Below are 17,305 nucleotides of genomic sequence, written 5' to 3'. Positions count from 1 at the left end.
CGGTGGGATCTGAGAGTCGCACCGTAAATGAACTGAAGAAGAAATGGTCAGACATAAAGGTGGAAGTTAAGCGGAGAACTGCTGCGCACCGACAAAGTGTGGGCAGAACAGGCGGTGGTACAGGGACCGATGAACTTGCACCCTTTGATCAGAGAGTTGCCTCTATTGTAGGAGACACGTTAATCTCTGGAATCGTATCCGCTGATGTAGGAGACTCGGATATACTACAGGACTGCCAGCAAGGTGACTCAGATTTATTTCCTTAACTTTGATATACATAGCCAGCCACCGTTTAATTTTAAAATGCATGCAATATAGCAAAAGGTACACCAGAGATTTCACGTATCCACTGCTTTTATTGCAAATGCGTGTACCCATTAATAAGGAACAGACTCAAATTACTGTTAAGATGTGCCTGTGTTTAATTGGACTTAGGAACCGCAGGAACGTCCACTGGCACGCACTCAGAGTCCGCACCACCTGAGCAGCCAGAGCCCATTCAGTCCAGCGTCTCCCGTGTCTCTAATGTTCCCCCAGTGCTGAAGCCCGTCCATCTGGCCGTGTCTTGACGCATGCTGTTCTGGAGTCACAACAACAAATTGTTAAGGCCATTGAAGAAATGAACAGTCACCTTAAAAATGTCACTGACGCACTCACAGAAATAAGCCATTCATTAAAAGAATTGGTCAAAAAATGAACTTTGTGTCTGAGTACCATTTATATTGTCGCAATTACACGTTGACGGGCCTGAATGGCTTGTTGATTGTGCTGCACATATACTGGTCCTGGGTCAGGGTCATCTGGCGGTGCCCCCACCTCACCAAGGGGTATGCCATGCCTGTGCGCGACATTGTGCAGCACTCCACAGGCCAGTAGGATGCGGCAAACCTTGTCAGGGCGGTATAACAGCATCCCCCCGGTCCTGTCAAGGCAGCGCCACCGACATTTCAGCTGCCCAATCGCCCGCTCCACAACTGACCGAGTGCGGGAATGGGCATCATTGTATCTGCGCTCTCGGTCAGTTTGTGGGTTGGTGAGGGGGGTTAACAGCCACGTCTTTAGTGGATAACCACTGTCTCCTGATGGGCAGTAATAATAATTACAGACACAAACATTTTACTTTTAGATAGAACCATACATTTAAATACATAACTTACCAAGTAGCCACCCATCGCGCACCCTGCCAGCTTGGAGTCTCATCCCAACCATGCTGTTTGTAAGGATATATGAATCATGGGTTGACCCAGGCCACCTTGCCACAATATTTGTTAGGCGCATTTGTGCATCACATATAATCTGCACATTTATTGAATGGAAATGTTTCCGATTCACATATGCAAATTCGTCTTCAGATGGCGCCTTTATAGCAATATGTGTGCAGTCGATCGCTCCGATTACATTAGGAAAACCGGCTATCGCTGCAAATTGCGCTTTGATGTTTGGCTGGTCACCTGCATCGTATGGGAACGTTATATACCTGGTAGACAAGCGGATGATGCCGTCCCATACAGGTGGCATTGCACGGCTCAAACACGACTGGCTTATTCCTGAGCGGTCTGCCAGTTCTCTTTGGAAAGAACCGGTTGCTAGGAAACCAAGTGTAGTAAGCACCTGTAAAGGAACGGGTAATGCGTGGCTCCTCACTGTCTCTCTTTCCAAATTCGGACCCAACTCAGCGCAGAGCTCCAAGAGTATAGCCCTTGGAAATCTGAAACGGCTGATGAGCCAGTCATCGTCGTGGGCCAGAAAATCACCGTGGTCCCTAAAAACTCGTTTGTCCATTGAAAATGTCTTCTAATAAAGCCAAAGCTGCCATTGCTAGACGGGTTGTATCAATTTTCACATCCTTTATATATGTTCTTACTTAATTGCATAATTAATAGAATATTCTAATAAGACTCGTGTGACAATAATATGGCAAATCATTTATCAATTACAAATTATAAGCAATATCTGGCAGGTGCGATAGAACAGTTCGTAGTGTAATGTTTGCCACTTCACTTTATTGCCTCTATGAGTCGCCAACGGACAAACATCACAAAAATGTAAGTACGCCAGGCCTGAAGTTTACGTGGAAGAACGCACATTCTTACATTAATTTCACTGTTAGTACATCTGACCGTGAACGTGAAAGCTGGCGTACGCCGTGTTTTCGTGCGTACGCAAGATTGATACATGAGGCCCCAGGACCTTGAAATGCTTCTTACGAAGCCACTCTTTCGTTGCCCGGGCGGTGTGTTTGGGATCATTGTCATGCTGAAAGACCCAGCCACGTTTCATCTTCAATGCCCTTGCTGATGGAAGGAGGTTTTCACTCAAAATCTCACGATACATGGCCCCATTCATTCTTTCCTTTACACGGATCAGTCGTCCTGGTCCCTTTGCAGAAAAACAGCCCCACAGCATGATATTTCCACCCCCATGCTTCACAGTAGGTATGGTGTTCTTTGGATGCAACTCAGCATTCTTTGTCCTCCAAACACGACTAGTTGAGTTTTTACCAAAATGTTCTATTTTGGTTTCATCTGACCATATGACATTCTCCCAATCCTCTTCTGGATCATCCAAATGCACTCTAGCAAACTTCAGACGGGCCTGGACATGTACTGGCTTAAGCAGGGGGACACGTCTGGCACTGCAGGATTTGAGTCCCTGGCAGCGTAGTGTGTTACTGATGGTAGGCTTTGTTACTTTGGTCCCAGCTCTCTGCAGGTCATTCACTAGGTCCCCCCGTGTGGTTCTGGGATTTTTGCTCACCGTTCTTGTGATCATTTTGACCCCCACGGGGTGAGATCTTGCGTGGAGCCCCAGATCGAGGGAGATTATCAGTGGTCTTGTATGTCTTCCATTTCCTAATAATTGCTCCCACAGTTGATTTCTTCAAACCAAGCTGGTGATATCCCTTCCCTATTGCAGATTCAGTCTTCCCAGCCTGGTGCAGGTCTACAATTTTGTTTCTGGTGTCCTTTGACAGCTCTTTGGTCTTGGCCATAGTGGAGTTTGGAGTGTGACTGTTTGAGGTTGTGGACAGGTGTCTTTTATACTGATAACAAGTTCAAACAGGTCCCATTAATACAGGTAACGAGTGGAGGACAGAGGAGCCTCTTAAAGAAGTTGTTACAGGTCTGTGAGAGCCAGAAATCTTGCTTGTTTGTAGGTGACCAAATACTTATTTTCCACCATAATTTGCAAATAAATTCATTAAAAATCCTACAATGGGATTTTCTGGAAAATACATTCTCAATTTGTCTGTCATAGTTGACGTGTACCTATGATGAAAATTACAGGCCTCTCTCATCTTTTTAAGTGGGAGAACTTGCACAATTGGTGGCTGACTAAATACTTTTTTCCCCCACTGTATATTTGACTTGGCTTTGCTCAATGACCATTTATGACTTGGCTTGGCTCAATGACTGTATATATGACTTGACTTTGCTACATTAATGTATATTTGACTTGGCTTGGCTCAATGGCTGTTTATATGACTTGGCTTTGCTCAATGACTACCTACAAAATGTTGCTGTGTCCATTACAATGGAGAAAAATAAGTATCTTATTGAATATGCCCAATCTTTGGAGATAACAATAGAATGTGAAGTCAAAGATATTGGTTTCCATCTGTGGCAATGCTTTCCCTAAATGTTTTTGACAAATCCAGCTCCAGAATAGCCTAGCCAGGTAAACTTTTGAATATGGTGTAGCAAAAAACAACAGATAACATTAGCTAGCTAGATAAGGTTAGCAAGATAGTGTAACCGGTGTGAAATGGCTAGCTAGTTAGCGGTGCGCGCTAGTAGCATTTCAATCGGTGACGTCACTCCCTCTGAGACATTGAAGTAGTTGTTTCCCTTGCTCTGCAAGGGCCGTGGCTTTTGTGGAGCGACGGGTAACGGTGCTTCGAGGATGACTGTTGTCGATGTGTGCAGAGGGTCCCTGGTTCAAGCCCAGGTAGGGGCGAGGAGAGGGACGGAAGCAACACTGTTACAATAGCATTCTAGTTTGTGCATTCCCCATATAATTCACCACGACATTCCTTCCCACCCACAATTTGTGAATATGTAGGCCTATAAGTATTCCCCGTCATTCTTCGGAGGGGGAACCTAAACATGCATTTCAGCTCTTAGGCAGGAATTATGTCGATATAGGGGCGGCATTGCTACAAGGTATAGTAATATAAGGTATAGTACAGATAGGCTAACTGCCTAAATAAAGGAAACACCAACATAAAGTGTCTTAATAGGGTGTTGGGCCACCATAAGCCGCCAGAACAGCTTCAATGCGCCTTGGCATAGATTGTACAAGTGTCTGGAAATCTATTGGAGGAATTCCATAATTTGGTGTTTTGTTGATGGTGGTGGAAAACCCTGTTCAGGCGCTGCTCCAGAATCTCCCAAAAGTGTCCAATTGGGTTGAGCCTTGTGACCGAGACAGACACATACCTTTTAAACCCCCTATGCTCCTTTGAGACCCTTCTTTCAAAGCAGAGATACTGTATATAATGAAGAGATGTTCTTGTCTCCGCCCTAACAATGGGAGTCATTGTCCCAAAGGTGGGAAGGTAGGGGGTCTGCTTAATAAACAGAATTTCTGTTTTCCCACATGGACAGATTTTGACGGGAGTGGACCCTTTCACTTCGCCTCATCCTTTCTGTTCAAAGTCACTGAAATCTCTTCTTCTAGCCTTGGTAGCCAAAATAATGGGCAACTGGGCATTTCTATGCATGACCCTAAGCATCATGGGATGTTAATTGCTTAATTAACTCAGGAACCACACCTGTGTGGAAGCACCTGCTTTCAATATACTTTGTATCCCTCATTTACTCAAACCTTTCCTTTATTTTGGCAGTTACCTGTAAGACACGACTATCCCTCATGTCAAGTTGCGTCAATTCAAATCTGGTATAGGAACAAAAAGAGGTCAATACACGTCTTCTAAAATAGACTAGTATTTTAATTAATGCAAACACTTGAATTGGTAAATATGATGTTCGTATATACGGGCCCACTGAAAAACCACGCAGGGCAGTCAGAGAACTGAGCTTTTGTTATAAGTTCTTCTTTAAATACTCTGACAGAGATAGTTCCCGCTCCCGACTGGGCCTGTCAGGATAGAGGCTGGGCGTGGTTTAAACTTACCCAGCCTATCGATGGCGCTCAGGCTGGTCCCAGCCCCTTGGCGCTTCACTGTTGTCAGGCATTAGTTGTTATCTTCACAACTTGTCTCGAGTCAGCAACCCCAGACACAGTTCTCTTCTTCATGTTGCAGTACTTTGTCCTTGAGCGGTTTAACAAAGAGGCAGTGTGTGTGTATGTGAGTCACAAGTCTGTCTCGGCCTACCCCCTAACGGTTCCTCACATTAATCACAGCTTGTTATGTTAAACAATCTATATCAGTACAGCACAAACCTATTATGTTTAATCATTAATGTATTCTTTCTAAGCTAGGCATCACATCTAGTTGTAAGAAAATAGATCCCCACACTCAGTTCGTGATCCTGTTAATCAGACATCTGTATGAATGTACGCTTCCTCCACAGGCTGGATAACATTTCAGCAAAACATTATGTTACTGCTAAACACTCTTATTGAATAAGGAACTTCATTTAAAGGGAAATTCTGCCACATTAATCATCTTCACCAAACCAGTGTCTACATATGTGAAAACAGCGTGTTTCTATCATCTGTGGTTAGAAAGATAAGGTCCTAAAAAAATGCTTGTCTGTGACATCACAGGGTAGGATTAAAAGTAAAAAAAACATTGATTTTCAAAACCTGCAGTGAGTTTCTAGCCCAAGGGAGGGTATTTTCTTGCTCCCCACGTCACCGCGAATCTCAGTGTTTGAAAATCAGTGTTTATAAATGTGCTTTGATAATGTCATCAGGTAGAAGTTAACGTTAGATATTTTCCTACAAAACGTACAAATGCGCCGTTTTCACATATGTCGACACTGGTATTGTGCTGGAGATAATGAAAATTAGGTTGATAAGTGGTGCCCTTTAAGGATTTCACTGAATAAGGAACTTCATTTGAGGCCAATTTCATGCTCTAGCCACCGTTTGGTGTTTACAGCCATCTTGACTTCAACAACCCGACCAGGTGACACGTCCCAGAATGCAATGTTTTGTTCAAATGCCTTTTCCCTCACTTTAGAGCTCAGCTCAGTCATTGAACTACTGCAAAAATAGTGAGGCCTTTGTATGCCTGTTACAAACTCCTCCAAAATAGTTGAGTTTGTGGCTAGCAAGTTAGCCTTGCGTCAAGCAACCCGGGTTACCCCCACTGTTTGCTACACTGGTGTCAGAAGTGGGATGCATGTATAAACTACCAGTGATGTTGAGATGTGTCCCCTTCCACAGATCCTGTTTCTTCTTTATTATTTTCCATTATTTTTAATCACATTTTTTATATCGGCCCCAATTACTATACATTACAACCGCAAATTCTCTTCACATCCAAAGTAAATACATTTTCTTATTTAGTAGGCCGTGAAATGATAGATGTAATCCCTAAAAACAATTCTCATGTCTTCATTGTTGGTACAAAAGTGGAACTGCTTTCATCACTTCTGGAACGAAGTGTTGAAGAGGGACATGGATCTTGAAAATATTAGGAAACATGAAACACAAGATGTTAGTGGTCCTGATTTGACCTGTGATGATTACTCTAATTACAATGACCACATGAATGACAACCTACTACCTACTTTGAACCTAATTATTGTCCGAGAAGCGCCGCTTCACATATGAAAGCACTCTACAGATGTAGCTGTAGACTGAAGACACTGGCCACTGAAAAGAGAATAATGACTTTTGTTTAACAGCTTGATTATGACAGACACCATCGTTAAATTTGACTTCTATTTTTCTTTTTTTTAAGTGTCGCACCGAAGAGGCACATGATTGATGATGTATAGTTTTATCATTTGCAATGATTTGACAAACCATTATAATAGAGCTCAGAATCACAGAAACACTGCCATAACGGGGTCTTGTAGAGGTACGTGGATCTTGAAAAGATTAGGAAACAGAAAACAGAAAATGTTAGTGATATGACCTGTGATGATTACTGTATTACATTGACCACATTAATGAACACAATAGAACCTACTGTGATTGAAAAGGTAGTTGTAGAGTGAAGACACTGGCCACTGCAAAGAGAATAATGACTTGTGAGATCCACAGCAGTACTGACTTTTGTTTAACAGCTCGATTATGACAGACACCATCGTTAAATTTGACTTCTATTTTTCTATTTTTAAAGTGTCACACCGAAGAGGCACATGATTGATGATGTATAGTTTTATCATTTGCAATGATTTGACAAACCATTATAATAGAGCTCAGAATCACAGAAACACTGCCATAACAGGGTCTTGTAGAGGTACGTGGATCTTGAAAAGATTAGAAAACAGAAAATGTTAGTGATATGACCTGTGATGATTACTGTATTACATTGACCACATTAATGAACACAATAGAACCTACTGTGATTGAAAAGGTAGTTGTAGACTGAAGACACTGGCCACTGCAAAGAGAATAATGACTTGTGAGATCCACAGCAGTACTGACTTTTGTTTAACAGCTTGATTATATGACAGACACCATCATTAAATTTGACTTCTATTTTTCTTCCTTTTAAAGTGTTGCCCCGAAGAGGCACATCATTGACGATGTCTAGTTTTATCATTGATTTGACAAACCATTATAATGCTCTGAATCACAGCTAGAATGCCAGGATGTCCGGTCTGTAAAAAGAGATGAAGAAGTACAAAGTACATCAAATACAGAGAGATGCTGTACTCACAATGATGATTAACTGATACAAAATCCCAATTACAATCTGTGTGACAGCTACAGAGTTCAGTAACACAGTCTAAATTGTGAATGTACTTACCCGCCTGTTACCCTGCTCAGGGATACTGATCCATTCTTCAGCTCCAATCTATAGAAAACACTCATTACAAATACTAATATTTGATTCATACTACAACTATTTATTTTCTCTTACACTATCAGACCCTGTGTAATAAAATACTTTGGTTAACTATATGGTTTTGCATTTTGAGCTATTTAAAGAGAGTGGCCCTCCCTGAACCTTGAATTAGGGTTAGCTACCTTTGGCTGTATGTTCAGCCTCTTCAGAATAGTCCTGACTGCTGCATCATTACGAGGACAGTCCAGTAGTCCTCCCTGGCTCTCATGGAACAGACAGTCCACTGTGAGTTTTACATCACTTCTGGTCACTAGTCTGCTGCTGTCAGGTACAGTGAAGTCTGGGCTGAAGGTGTGATGCAGCACTACCAGAATGACATATTTACCAGCTGTCAAGAGAATGAGGGAATACGTCAAAATAAACCAATAAGCATCTCAAATAAACAATTTAGTAATGTAATTCATGTCGTTGGTACATTTTGAGTAAATCTGGTGTGGAATGAGAATATCTGGTACAGAAGGAAATAACATTGCTTGGGAAGTTATATTTGGGATGAGTTACTGTACTTGGAATCTGTTCCAGTGCTGCTTCAATATCAGTCCCAGCGCGGGAGACGATGGGACAGAAAGCCATGATGACATCACTCTCCACCGGAGACTTGACTTCCGTAAAACATCTTGTGGTGTTGAGTCGTCTCATAAACTGAATATGAGATTCCAAAGTACTGCCAGTCTCAACTGTGAAGTATTTCATCTTGTGTGCCACTTAGACAAGAGAGAGAAATCAAAAAGGTTATTTATGAAAGTATTAATGTTGGTGTTAATTGGAACAATGAATATTTGGATCATAGTTCAGCCATCTATAAGAGTGTTTTAGGTTTAACCATTTATTTTATAATGTACCCCAAATATCAAAATCTTAAATTATACAAAAGAGCCCTGTTGAAAATTACCTCTGCGTTCCAACATGGATCTATAGAAAGTGAATGAACAGACAAATGGTTTATTAGTCTAGATAGATACATTCAGGATAATAAAACTACAACCAGTATACAAATTATTAAGATAACCTATCTTTCTCTATGGTCCAAACTGGGTACAGCAGCGTGAAACTATTTCACATTCTAAACATTAACTTTTTGCTGTAATCTTTCACAATATCTGGCACTAGAGTACTTTGCAACCTCAGTCCTTCTACTGGAACACATGATTTCTTGGAATTAGAAAGTGAAAGCAATGTGTTAGTGTAAAAGTACTTACTGCCTCTGTTCTATTCTACATTCATAGAATTACACGTCTAAAACATTTTCCACTAAAATCTACACTACCAGTTTCCACCTAACCATGTCTACTGTTTTATTCCTGTTGTAGACATAGAATATTAAATGATCACAAAACCTATCATGACACCCACCCAACTGTAAATGATAGTTATGGTGTTCATGTTGAACATTAATTGTCAATGAAAGGAAATGAGGAAAGTAGACTTACCCTGCAGCTATGGGATAATGTTCTGTTCCCTGTATTGCAGCTATGGGATACTTTTCTGTTCCCTGTATTGCAGCTATGGGATAATTGTCTGTTGACTGTATTGCAGTTGTGGTTTGAAGTGATCTGTTCCAATAGCTAAACTAAGAGAAAGTGAAACTAAACAGCATGATAAACCAGGGGTTATACTAGTTACCACAGCCACAAAGTCAAAATAGGTTATATATATTGTAAAAATTCATGAAAACTAAAATTAACTTTTTGGTCTTAATTTAAGGTTAGGCATAAGGTCAGCAGTGTGGTTAAGATTCGGGTAAAGGTTAGGTTTAAATTATAAATAATAAAAATAGGCGGGGTCTATGACTTTGTGGATGTGGTAACTAGTGACGACCGATAGGAAGAGGAGGAGGCTATTTTATCAGAAAGTCACTTTGGCAATCTATAGTTCAAACAACAAAGCCATCTACCCCGCCACTTATTTGGTAAACAGCTGAGTGATGGGGCTGTAAAAATGTAACTACCCTTACATTCATAGACAGAGCTGTGGATGCAAGGAACGACAGACCATTCATAACATCAACATGATAGTTTTAGCCAGGTTGAGGCTATACAGTGCTAGTTTACGTTTACACATTTAAAAACAACGGAGTAAAAAAAACATATATTTTGGGTTCTGATGGGGTACGGCAGTTGAATTAAGCTGATAGTGCAATTATAAATTATAGTCTTTTGAATTCATTACATATAACCATTGATTCTTAAGTCCAAAAATGAATGTACCAAACACAGATTGCCCTTTTAATAGAAGGTAAAGTACGTCATAGTAGTTAGACCAAGCAAGATTAAAATGCGTTTGCTTACTTAAATTGCTTAAAATCTGTCATCTAGTCCTCTTCACCTGCACTGATTGTAAAAGACTGGACAGATGAAAACAATGTGGTGTACAGTGGCGGCTCCTGAAAAAATTCTCAGGAGGGGCAATTTTTCTGATGATTTAGGTGACCTACACACATTTTTAAAAAGATATGTCCAGCAACAACATGAAGACAGGGGCAGCATATAAGTCAATACCAGAATCATTTATTGACTGATCTCAGGGAGTGCTCCTAATCTCAGCTTGTTACCTGTATAAAAGACACCTGTCCACAGAAGCAATCAATCAATCAGATTCCAAACTCTCCACCATGGCCAAGACCAAAGAGCTCTCCAAGGATGTCAGGGACAAAATTGGAGACCTACACAAGGCTGGAATAATAATAATAATAATAATAATATGCCATTTAGCAGACGCTTTTATCCAAAGCGACTTACAGTCATGCGTGCATACATTTTTGTGTATGGGTGGTCCCGGGGATCGAACCCACTACCTTGGCGTTATAAGCGCCGTGCTCTACCAGCTGAGCTACAGAAAGTGGATACTCATGGATGCGCATCGCAATTGTAAAATGTCAACACAATTGGAGACACCACGTCATTTTTGGAGACATGTTATTGACAGTAAACTATTGTAGATGCGACTGCTAACTAAATAAAACATTTTAGCTGGCTAGCTAATCATCTTAGCTAAATGTGGGGCAAACAATTCAGTTATTTACCGTTAATTTGAGGGATTGGGGTGAAAGAAATCGAGTTACATAGTGATACTTTACGATATACTGTATTGACAATATCGCAATATAACCATATCCACCCTGTCCAAAGTCTCTACTTGGTCTCAGTTCTCCAGTAAACTTGTGATTATCAACACTAACCTCATCGTTGTGGCGGCGGACAGCTAGCCTGTATCCCTCATCCAGTTGAGTGGCAATGTTATTTTTTCGTTCGTACCATTTTTTGGAAAATCCTCGGGTGTAGGACTTCCCCCCTTTAGTAGAAACCTGTTGAATTATTAAATTTGGTCTGGGAGGTCCTAATTGTTTCGTTGCCAATTTATCTTCATTTGTTCGCGACAAAAAGGAAATTCTTTCAAAGACACAATCGAGTTGCACTGAAGCCTAGCCATGTTGATAGTAGTAGTGAATTGATTGACGCTGCTACCCTCTCTTTTCTTAGTTACGTTCATGTGACGAAAGCGCGTAAGTGCAAGCCCACAGACACCCATTGAGATTGTATTGAAGGCTCTGAAATTTGAAAAAAATAGATTTTACATGGGAGTCTATGACAGAAGTTCTGGGCGATTTTCAATCTGACTGAAATCGCCCCAAAAGGGGGTGGAGCCATTTGAAGCACGACTTTAGCCTGATTCGACATTTAGTGGCAGTGTGGCACTGTGGCAGATCAGACGTATAGATTACAACACTGATAACTACTGTTGCCGTGATATAATTGATTAGAAAAAAAATCCCTTCCTTTTCCCGTTTGGCAGTGCGTCGCCCATATCGCCCTATTGAACAGGCCGTCCCTGGTGGTGTACGGTAATTTTTTGTCCATCATATAACTCAATGGCGGTCTGCACTCCTGGCTCTCGCGGTAGAATGTCTTTAGGCTGAAATGTAGAATTATTTCAACCACAGATCGTGATTCATATTATTGTCCTATCATTTAGGTTTAATGGTCCTAGCAGTCATAGTTCCATTTTGTTCAATGCAACTCCTTATTCAGTAGATGTATATTGAACAAATCTAAAGGCAACATGTAAAGTGTTGGTCCCATGAAATACAAATTCCCAGCAATTTTTAATATGCAGAAATTTGTTTACATCGCTGTTAATTAGCATTTCACTTCTGCCAAGATAATCCAGCCACCTGACAGGTGTGGCATATCAAGAAGCTGACTAAACAGCATGATCATAACACAGATGTACCTTGTGCTGGGGACAATAAAAGGCCACTTTAAAATGTGCAGTTGTCATCACAACACAATGCCACAAATGTCTCAAATTCGGTGGGAGCATGCAATTGGCATGCTGACTGCAGGAATTTCCACCAGGGGACAATAAAAGGCCACTTTAAAATGTACAGTTTTGTCACAACACAATGCCACAGATGTCTCAAATTCGGCGGTGGGAGCGTGCAATTGGCATGCTGACTGCAGGAATTTCCACCAAGTAGCCAAAGAATTTAATGTTAATTTCTCTACCATAAACCACATCCGTCATTTTAGAGAATTTGGCAGTACTTCCAACCGGCCTCACAACCGCAGACTACGCGTAACCTCGCCAGCCCAGGACCTCCACATCTGGCTTCTTCACCTGCGATCGTCTGAGACCAGCCAGCCGGACAGTTTATGAAACTGGTTTTGCACAACCGAAGAATATCTGCACTAACTGTCAGGAACAGTCTCAGGGAAGCTCATTTGCGCGCTCGTCGTCCTCACCAGGATCTTGATCTGACTGCAGTTTGGCGTCGTAACTGACTTCAGTATGCAAATGCTCACCTTCGAAGGCCACTCTGTTCACAGTGAGTACAGCGCCCCGTGGTGGGCGGTGGGGTTATGGTATGGGCAGGCATAAGCTACCGACAACATTTGCATTTTATCAATGGCAATTTTAATGTACAAATATACGGTAAAGAGATCCTGAGGCCCATTGCCGCAGCCATCACCTCATGTTTCAGCATGATAATACACTGCCCATGTCGCAAGGATCTGTACACAATTCCTGGATCTGAAAACGTCCCAGTTCTTCCATAGCCTGCATACTCAGACATGTCACCTATTGAGTGTGTTTAGGATGCTCTGGATCGACAACGTGTTCAATTTCCAGCCAATATCCAGCAACTTCGCACAGCCACTGAAGCGTGGGGCAACATTCCACACTGCAGGCCACAATCTACAGCCTGATCAACTATTTACATTTACGTCATTTAGCATGCAGAGATGTGTCGCGATGCATGAGTCAAAAGTTTTTTGTTTTTTTTTATGTATCTGACCAACAGATATCTGTATTCCCAGTCATGCGAAATCCATAGATTAGGGTCTAATGTGTGTTTCAATTGACACATTTTCCTTATATGAACTGTAACGCAGTAAAATCTTTAATTGTTGCATGTATATTTTTGTTCAGTATAATAAGCCAACTTCGCAGTGAAAGTGAAAACCCATGCATGTGCATGCACACAAAGATGAATTAATGACAAATACCTAAATTCTGTCAATGTGAATTTTATTGTTGATATTGTTGGAATCCACCAAATACCTGCAGGGGTGTTAAGGTTCTAAACCAAATCTTAGCTGAGGATTGTTGCACACCTTAAGAAATTCTAATCATGCTTCTACATGTCCATAACCCAGCACATCGTGGCAAAGACACTATTAACAATCCTAAACCAACTTTCCTCATTCATATTCAATGGGTGTAAACCTTCATGAAAAACAAACCTACCCTTCTACCTCTATACAGGGTTTCAAGAGTAGGAAAATAACCCCTTTAGGTGTTTGTTTTAAATCTCCCAGACGGACAATAATGATTCTCTCACTATCATTTATTTAAAGGAGAGTGCGAGTTAGCCACTGACACACATGCTGTTAGTCTGAGAATAGACAGATTCAGATCAGTGAGCAGATGGCATACAGAGGCCGTTTCCTCCAGGTGCCACTGTGGGGCGCCTTCAGAAAGAAACAAAAAAAGCCTAGACAAAAGAAATAATATATAGAATAACCGTGAATTCCTAGAGGCAGGAAGCGGTCACCCCATGGCATGTACACACTCCCACCTCTTCTATTCCCCAGTCAAGACTCCTCCTCTTACAACGGCTGGGTCCTACCAAGTCTGACACTTCTAGGAGTTTCTTACACCTGGGTAAACATGACATTTTCACATGGTTCCACAGAGCACAACTACACCAGTCAAACTTATCGTGGAAAGGATTAAGTCAATTTCATCATAAAACCAGATATTTCTGAACAGTTTAACAGGATGGAGAAGAAACTGGATTAATACTTGTGTTTGTGTTCCCTTTGCGCAGGTGAGGCCAACAACGCTCCAACCGTCTGGATTCAAGAAGAGGGTATAGTCCGCTCCAGGGGGCGTCGTCGACGCATTACTGATTTAAAAGGTGTAGGGTCATCCTATGGAGGGGGCGGAGTCTCAGTCACTCAGAGACAAACCAACCTGGTCCCTACAGTTAGTCGAGTGCAAGGGAGACTGACTGAGGGGATAGGGAGGGGGGCAGGAGGCTGCAGTGAAGTCCACACACACGCTACAGATCAGAGCTGGAAAAGGAGATGGTGATCTAGAAAGGAGGAGATCCAGGAGCTAGATGTTTAAACATGATTTTGTTGCTTTCCAACAAACTAAGGGGATAAGGCTTCTCAAGCGGTGTTGAGGAGGTCCTGGATGGCCTTCTGTTGCGTCTCATTCAGCATCGCTACACACTGTGTCCACAGTCCTCCAGAACCCTGGGGGGTAGAGGAACACAATACCTTTTTAGATGAAGAAACTGCTGACAGACTAGACTGGACCTAGGACATTTCAATGTGGGACACTGACAAGGTGTTTCAAATTAACCTGTTTGGTTCAAGCCAATATTCAGTATTCCTCATTGTTTTGCACAATTTGATTGATCAAAAGCAGGTAGCTTAGTGGGTAAGAGCGTTGTGCCAGTAACCGAAAGGTCGCTGGTTCTAATCCCAGAGCCGACTAGGTGAAAAATCTGTCGATGTGCCCTTGAGCAAGGCACTTAACCCTAATTGCTCCTGTAAGTCGCTCTGGATAAGAGCGTCTGCTAAATGACAAATAAAAAATAAAAAATAAAAAAGTTTCTAGATAGAACAAAAGGTAACTTTGGCAAGCAGAGCAATAGCTGACCTGCACTTGACGGATGACATTTGCCAATCTCTTGCTGCATGCATCCTCACTCTTAACAGACTCGTTTGTGACCCCTTCAGCAATGATCTGGAATATCTTGGGAAGATTTGCATTGTCTGGTCCGAGGACAATAGGATTGTTGCTGTTGGGAGGAAAATACATTATTAACAAAAGAGAACAACATCTACAACATAGACATATCAACTGCAACACTCGGGTCACGTTCATTAGGCGACACAATGGAAAATGTCTAAACTCGTAGCAACAGAAAGCTAAATAAAACATTTCTTATTGGCTAAGTTCAATTAGTTACTCCCCATTTGTTAGTTAACTACCGTTCGGAGCCTAATGAACAACCCAAATCAGTAAAGTCAGTCCCCCACCTTTCAATAAGGTCACACAGGAAGTCGAAGGTGTGCACAGCTTCCTCCTTGTCTTCGTTGAGTGGCAGCCAGGAGAGCCAATGGGGAAGGATCTCGTTGACGTTGGCACACTCGGGCCTGAACCTCATGACCTTGCCCACGGCTGAGATGCAGTTCTCTGTGGCGTTGACATTCTCCTTGACCTTGGAGTCTGGAGACTGGATCACTCCCACCAGTAGGGGCAGGGCCTCTGGAGAAGAGAGCAGAGTCCATAACCAGTCAGGAGGGGATAGAAACACAGATACACTCACAAATGTCAAGGCCCTCATGTAGAACGTGCAATAAGCAGTGCAGGTAACATACAGTGAGGGAAAAAAGTATTTGATCCCCTGCTGATTTTGTATGTTTGCCCACTGACAAAGAAATGATCAGTCTATAATTTTAATGGTAGGTTTATTTGAACAGTGAGAGACAGAATAACAAATAAAAAATCCAGAAAAACGCATGTCAAAAATGTTATAAATTGATTTGCATTTTAATGAGGGAAATAAGTATTTGACCCCCTCTCAACCAGAAAGATTTCTGGCTCCCAGGTGTCTTTTATACAGGTAACAAGCTGAGATTAGGACTCCTAATCTCAGCTTGTTACCTGTATAAAAGACGCCTGTCCCCAGAAGCAATCAATCAATCAGATTCCAAACTCTCCACCATGGCCAAGACCAAAGAGCTCTCCAAGGATGTCAGGGACAAGATTGTAGACCTACACAAGGCTGGAATGGGCTACAAGACCATCGCCAAACAGCTTGGTGAGAAGGTGACAACAGTTGGTGCGATTATTCGCAAATGGAAGAAACACACAAGAACTGTCAATCTCCCTGGGGCTCCATGCAAGATCTCACCTCGTGGAGTTGCAATGATCATGAGAACGGTGAGGAATCAGCCCAGAACTACACGGGAGGATCTTGTCAATGATCTCAAGGCAGCTGGGACCATAGTCACCAAGAAAACAATTGATAACACACTAAGCCGTGAAGGACTGAAATCCTGCGGCGCCCGCAAGGTCCCCCTGCTCAAGAAAGCACATATACAGGCCCGTCTGAAGTTTGCCAATGAACATCTGAATGACTCAGAGGAGAACTGGGTGAAAGTGTTGTGGTCAGATGATGCCAAAGAGCTCGATTTTGGTCTCAACTCAACTCGCCGTGTTTGGAGGAGGAGGAATGCTGCCTATGACCCCAAGAACACCATCCCCACCGTCAAACATGGAGGTGGAAACATTATGCTTTGGGGGTGTTTTTCTGCGAAGGGGACAGGACAACATCACCGCATCAAAGGGACGATGGAGAGGGGCCATGTACCGTCAAATCTTGGGTGAGAACCTCCTTCCCTCAGCCAGGGCATTGAAAATGGGTTGTGGATGGGTATTCCAGCATGACAATGACCCAAAACACACGGACAAGGCAACAAAGGAGTGGCTCAAGAAGAAGCACGTTAAGGTCCTGGAGTGGCCTAGCCAGTCTCCAGACCTTAATCCCATAGAAAATCTGTGGAGGGAGCAGGGGCGGTGTGTTCATTAGGGCGATATGGGCGACGCACTGCCAAACGGGAAAAGCAAGGGATTTTTTTTCTAATCAATTATATCACGGCAACAGTAGTTATCAGTGTTCTAATCTAGACGTCTGATCTGCCACTAAATGTCCAATCAGGCTAAAGTCGTGCTTCAAATGGCCCCGCCCGTTTTGGGGCGATTTCAGTCAGGTTGAAAATCGCCCAGAAG

At 42.3% G+C, this 17,305-nt stretch overlaps 1 protein-coding gene across 4 annotated transcripts; it reads right to left on the bottom strand.

The window, feature by feature from the left end:
- Positions 1-6,349: 6,349 nt before the first annotated feature.
- Positions 6,350-9,600, bottom strand: LOC121536066. 4 transcript variants are annotated; one of them, XM_041843369.2, is made up of 12 exons: positions 9,424-9,600; positions 8,886-8,905; positions 8,500-8,697; positions 8,116-8,321; positions 7,895-7,942; positions 7,701-7,745; positions 7,486-7,525; positions 7,327-7,391; positions 7,109-7,148; positions 6,943-7,007; positions 6,705-6,789; positions 6,350-6,597 (listed from the first exon to the last, which is right to left on the bottom strand). In XM_041843369.2, the coding sequence occupies exons 2-11, from the start codon at positions 8,899-8,901 to the stop codon at positions 6,712-6,714; spliced, it is 801 nt and encodes a 266-aa protein (XP_041699303.1). In that variant the 5' UTR covers positions 8,902-8,905; positions 9,424-9,600; the 3' UTR covers positions 6,350-6,597; positions 6,705-6,711. The 4 variants fall into 4 exon arrangements, with proteins under 4 accessions (XP_041699303.1, XP_041699304.1, XP_045062289.1 ...); XM_041843370.2 differs by having other exon boundaries at positions 6,350-6,789; XM_045206354.1 differs by lacking the exon at positions 7,895-7,942 and having other exon boundaries at positions 6,350-6,789.
- Between the last annotated feature and the right edge of the window lie 7,705 nt (positions 9,601-17,305).

This window comes from Coregonus clupeaformis, chromosome 22 (genome assembly GCF_020615455.1).
Source record: "Coregonus clupeaformis isolate EN_2021a chromosome 22, ASM2061545v1, whole genome shotgun sequence".
NCBI classification, from domain to species: Eukaryota; Metazoa; Chordata; class Actinopteri; order Salmoniformes; family Salmonidae; genus Coregonus; species Coregonus clupeaformis.
Note: the sequence above shows the minus strand (reverse complement) of the source record. Positions and strands in the feature narration are given on the sequence as shown.

Excerpts from the sequence above, each read along its gene's own strand:
- LOC121536066 (XM_041843370.2), bottom strand. Across the intron at positions 7,943-8,115 it reads GGCTGAACATACAGCCAAAG|ATTGGAGCTGAAGAATGGAT; the intron begins GTAGCTAACCCT and ends TGTTTTCTATAG. Across the intron at positions 7,526-7,700 it reads TGATTCAGAGCATTATAATG|TGGCCAGTGTCTTCAGTCTA; the intron begins GTTTGTCAAATC and ends TTCTCTTTGCAG.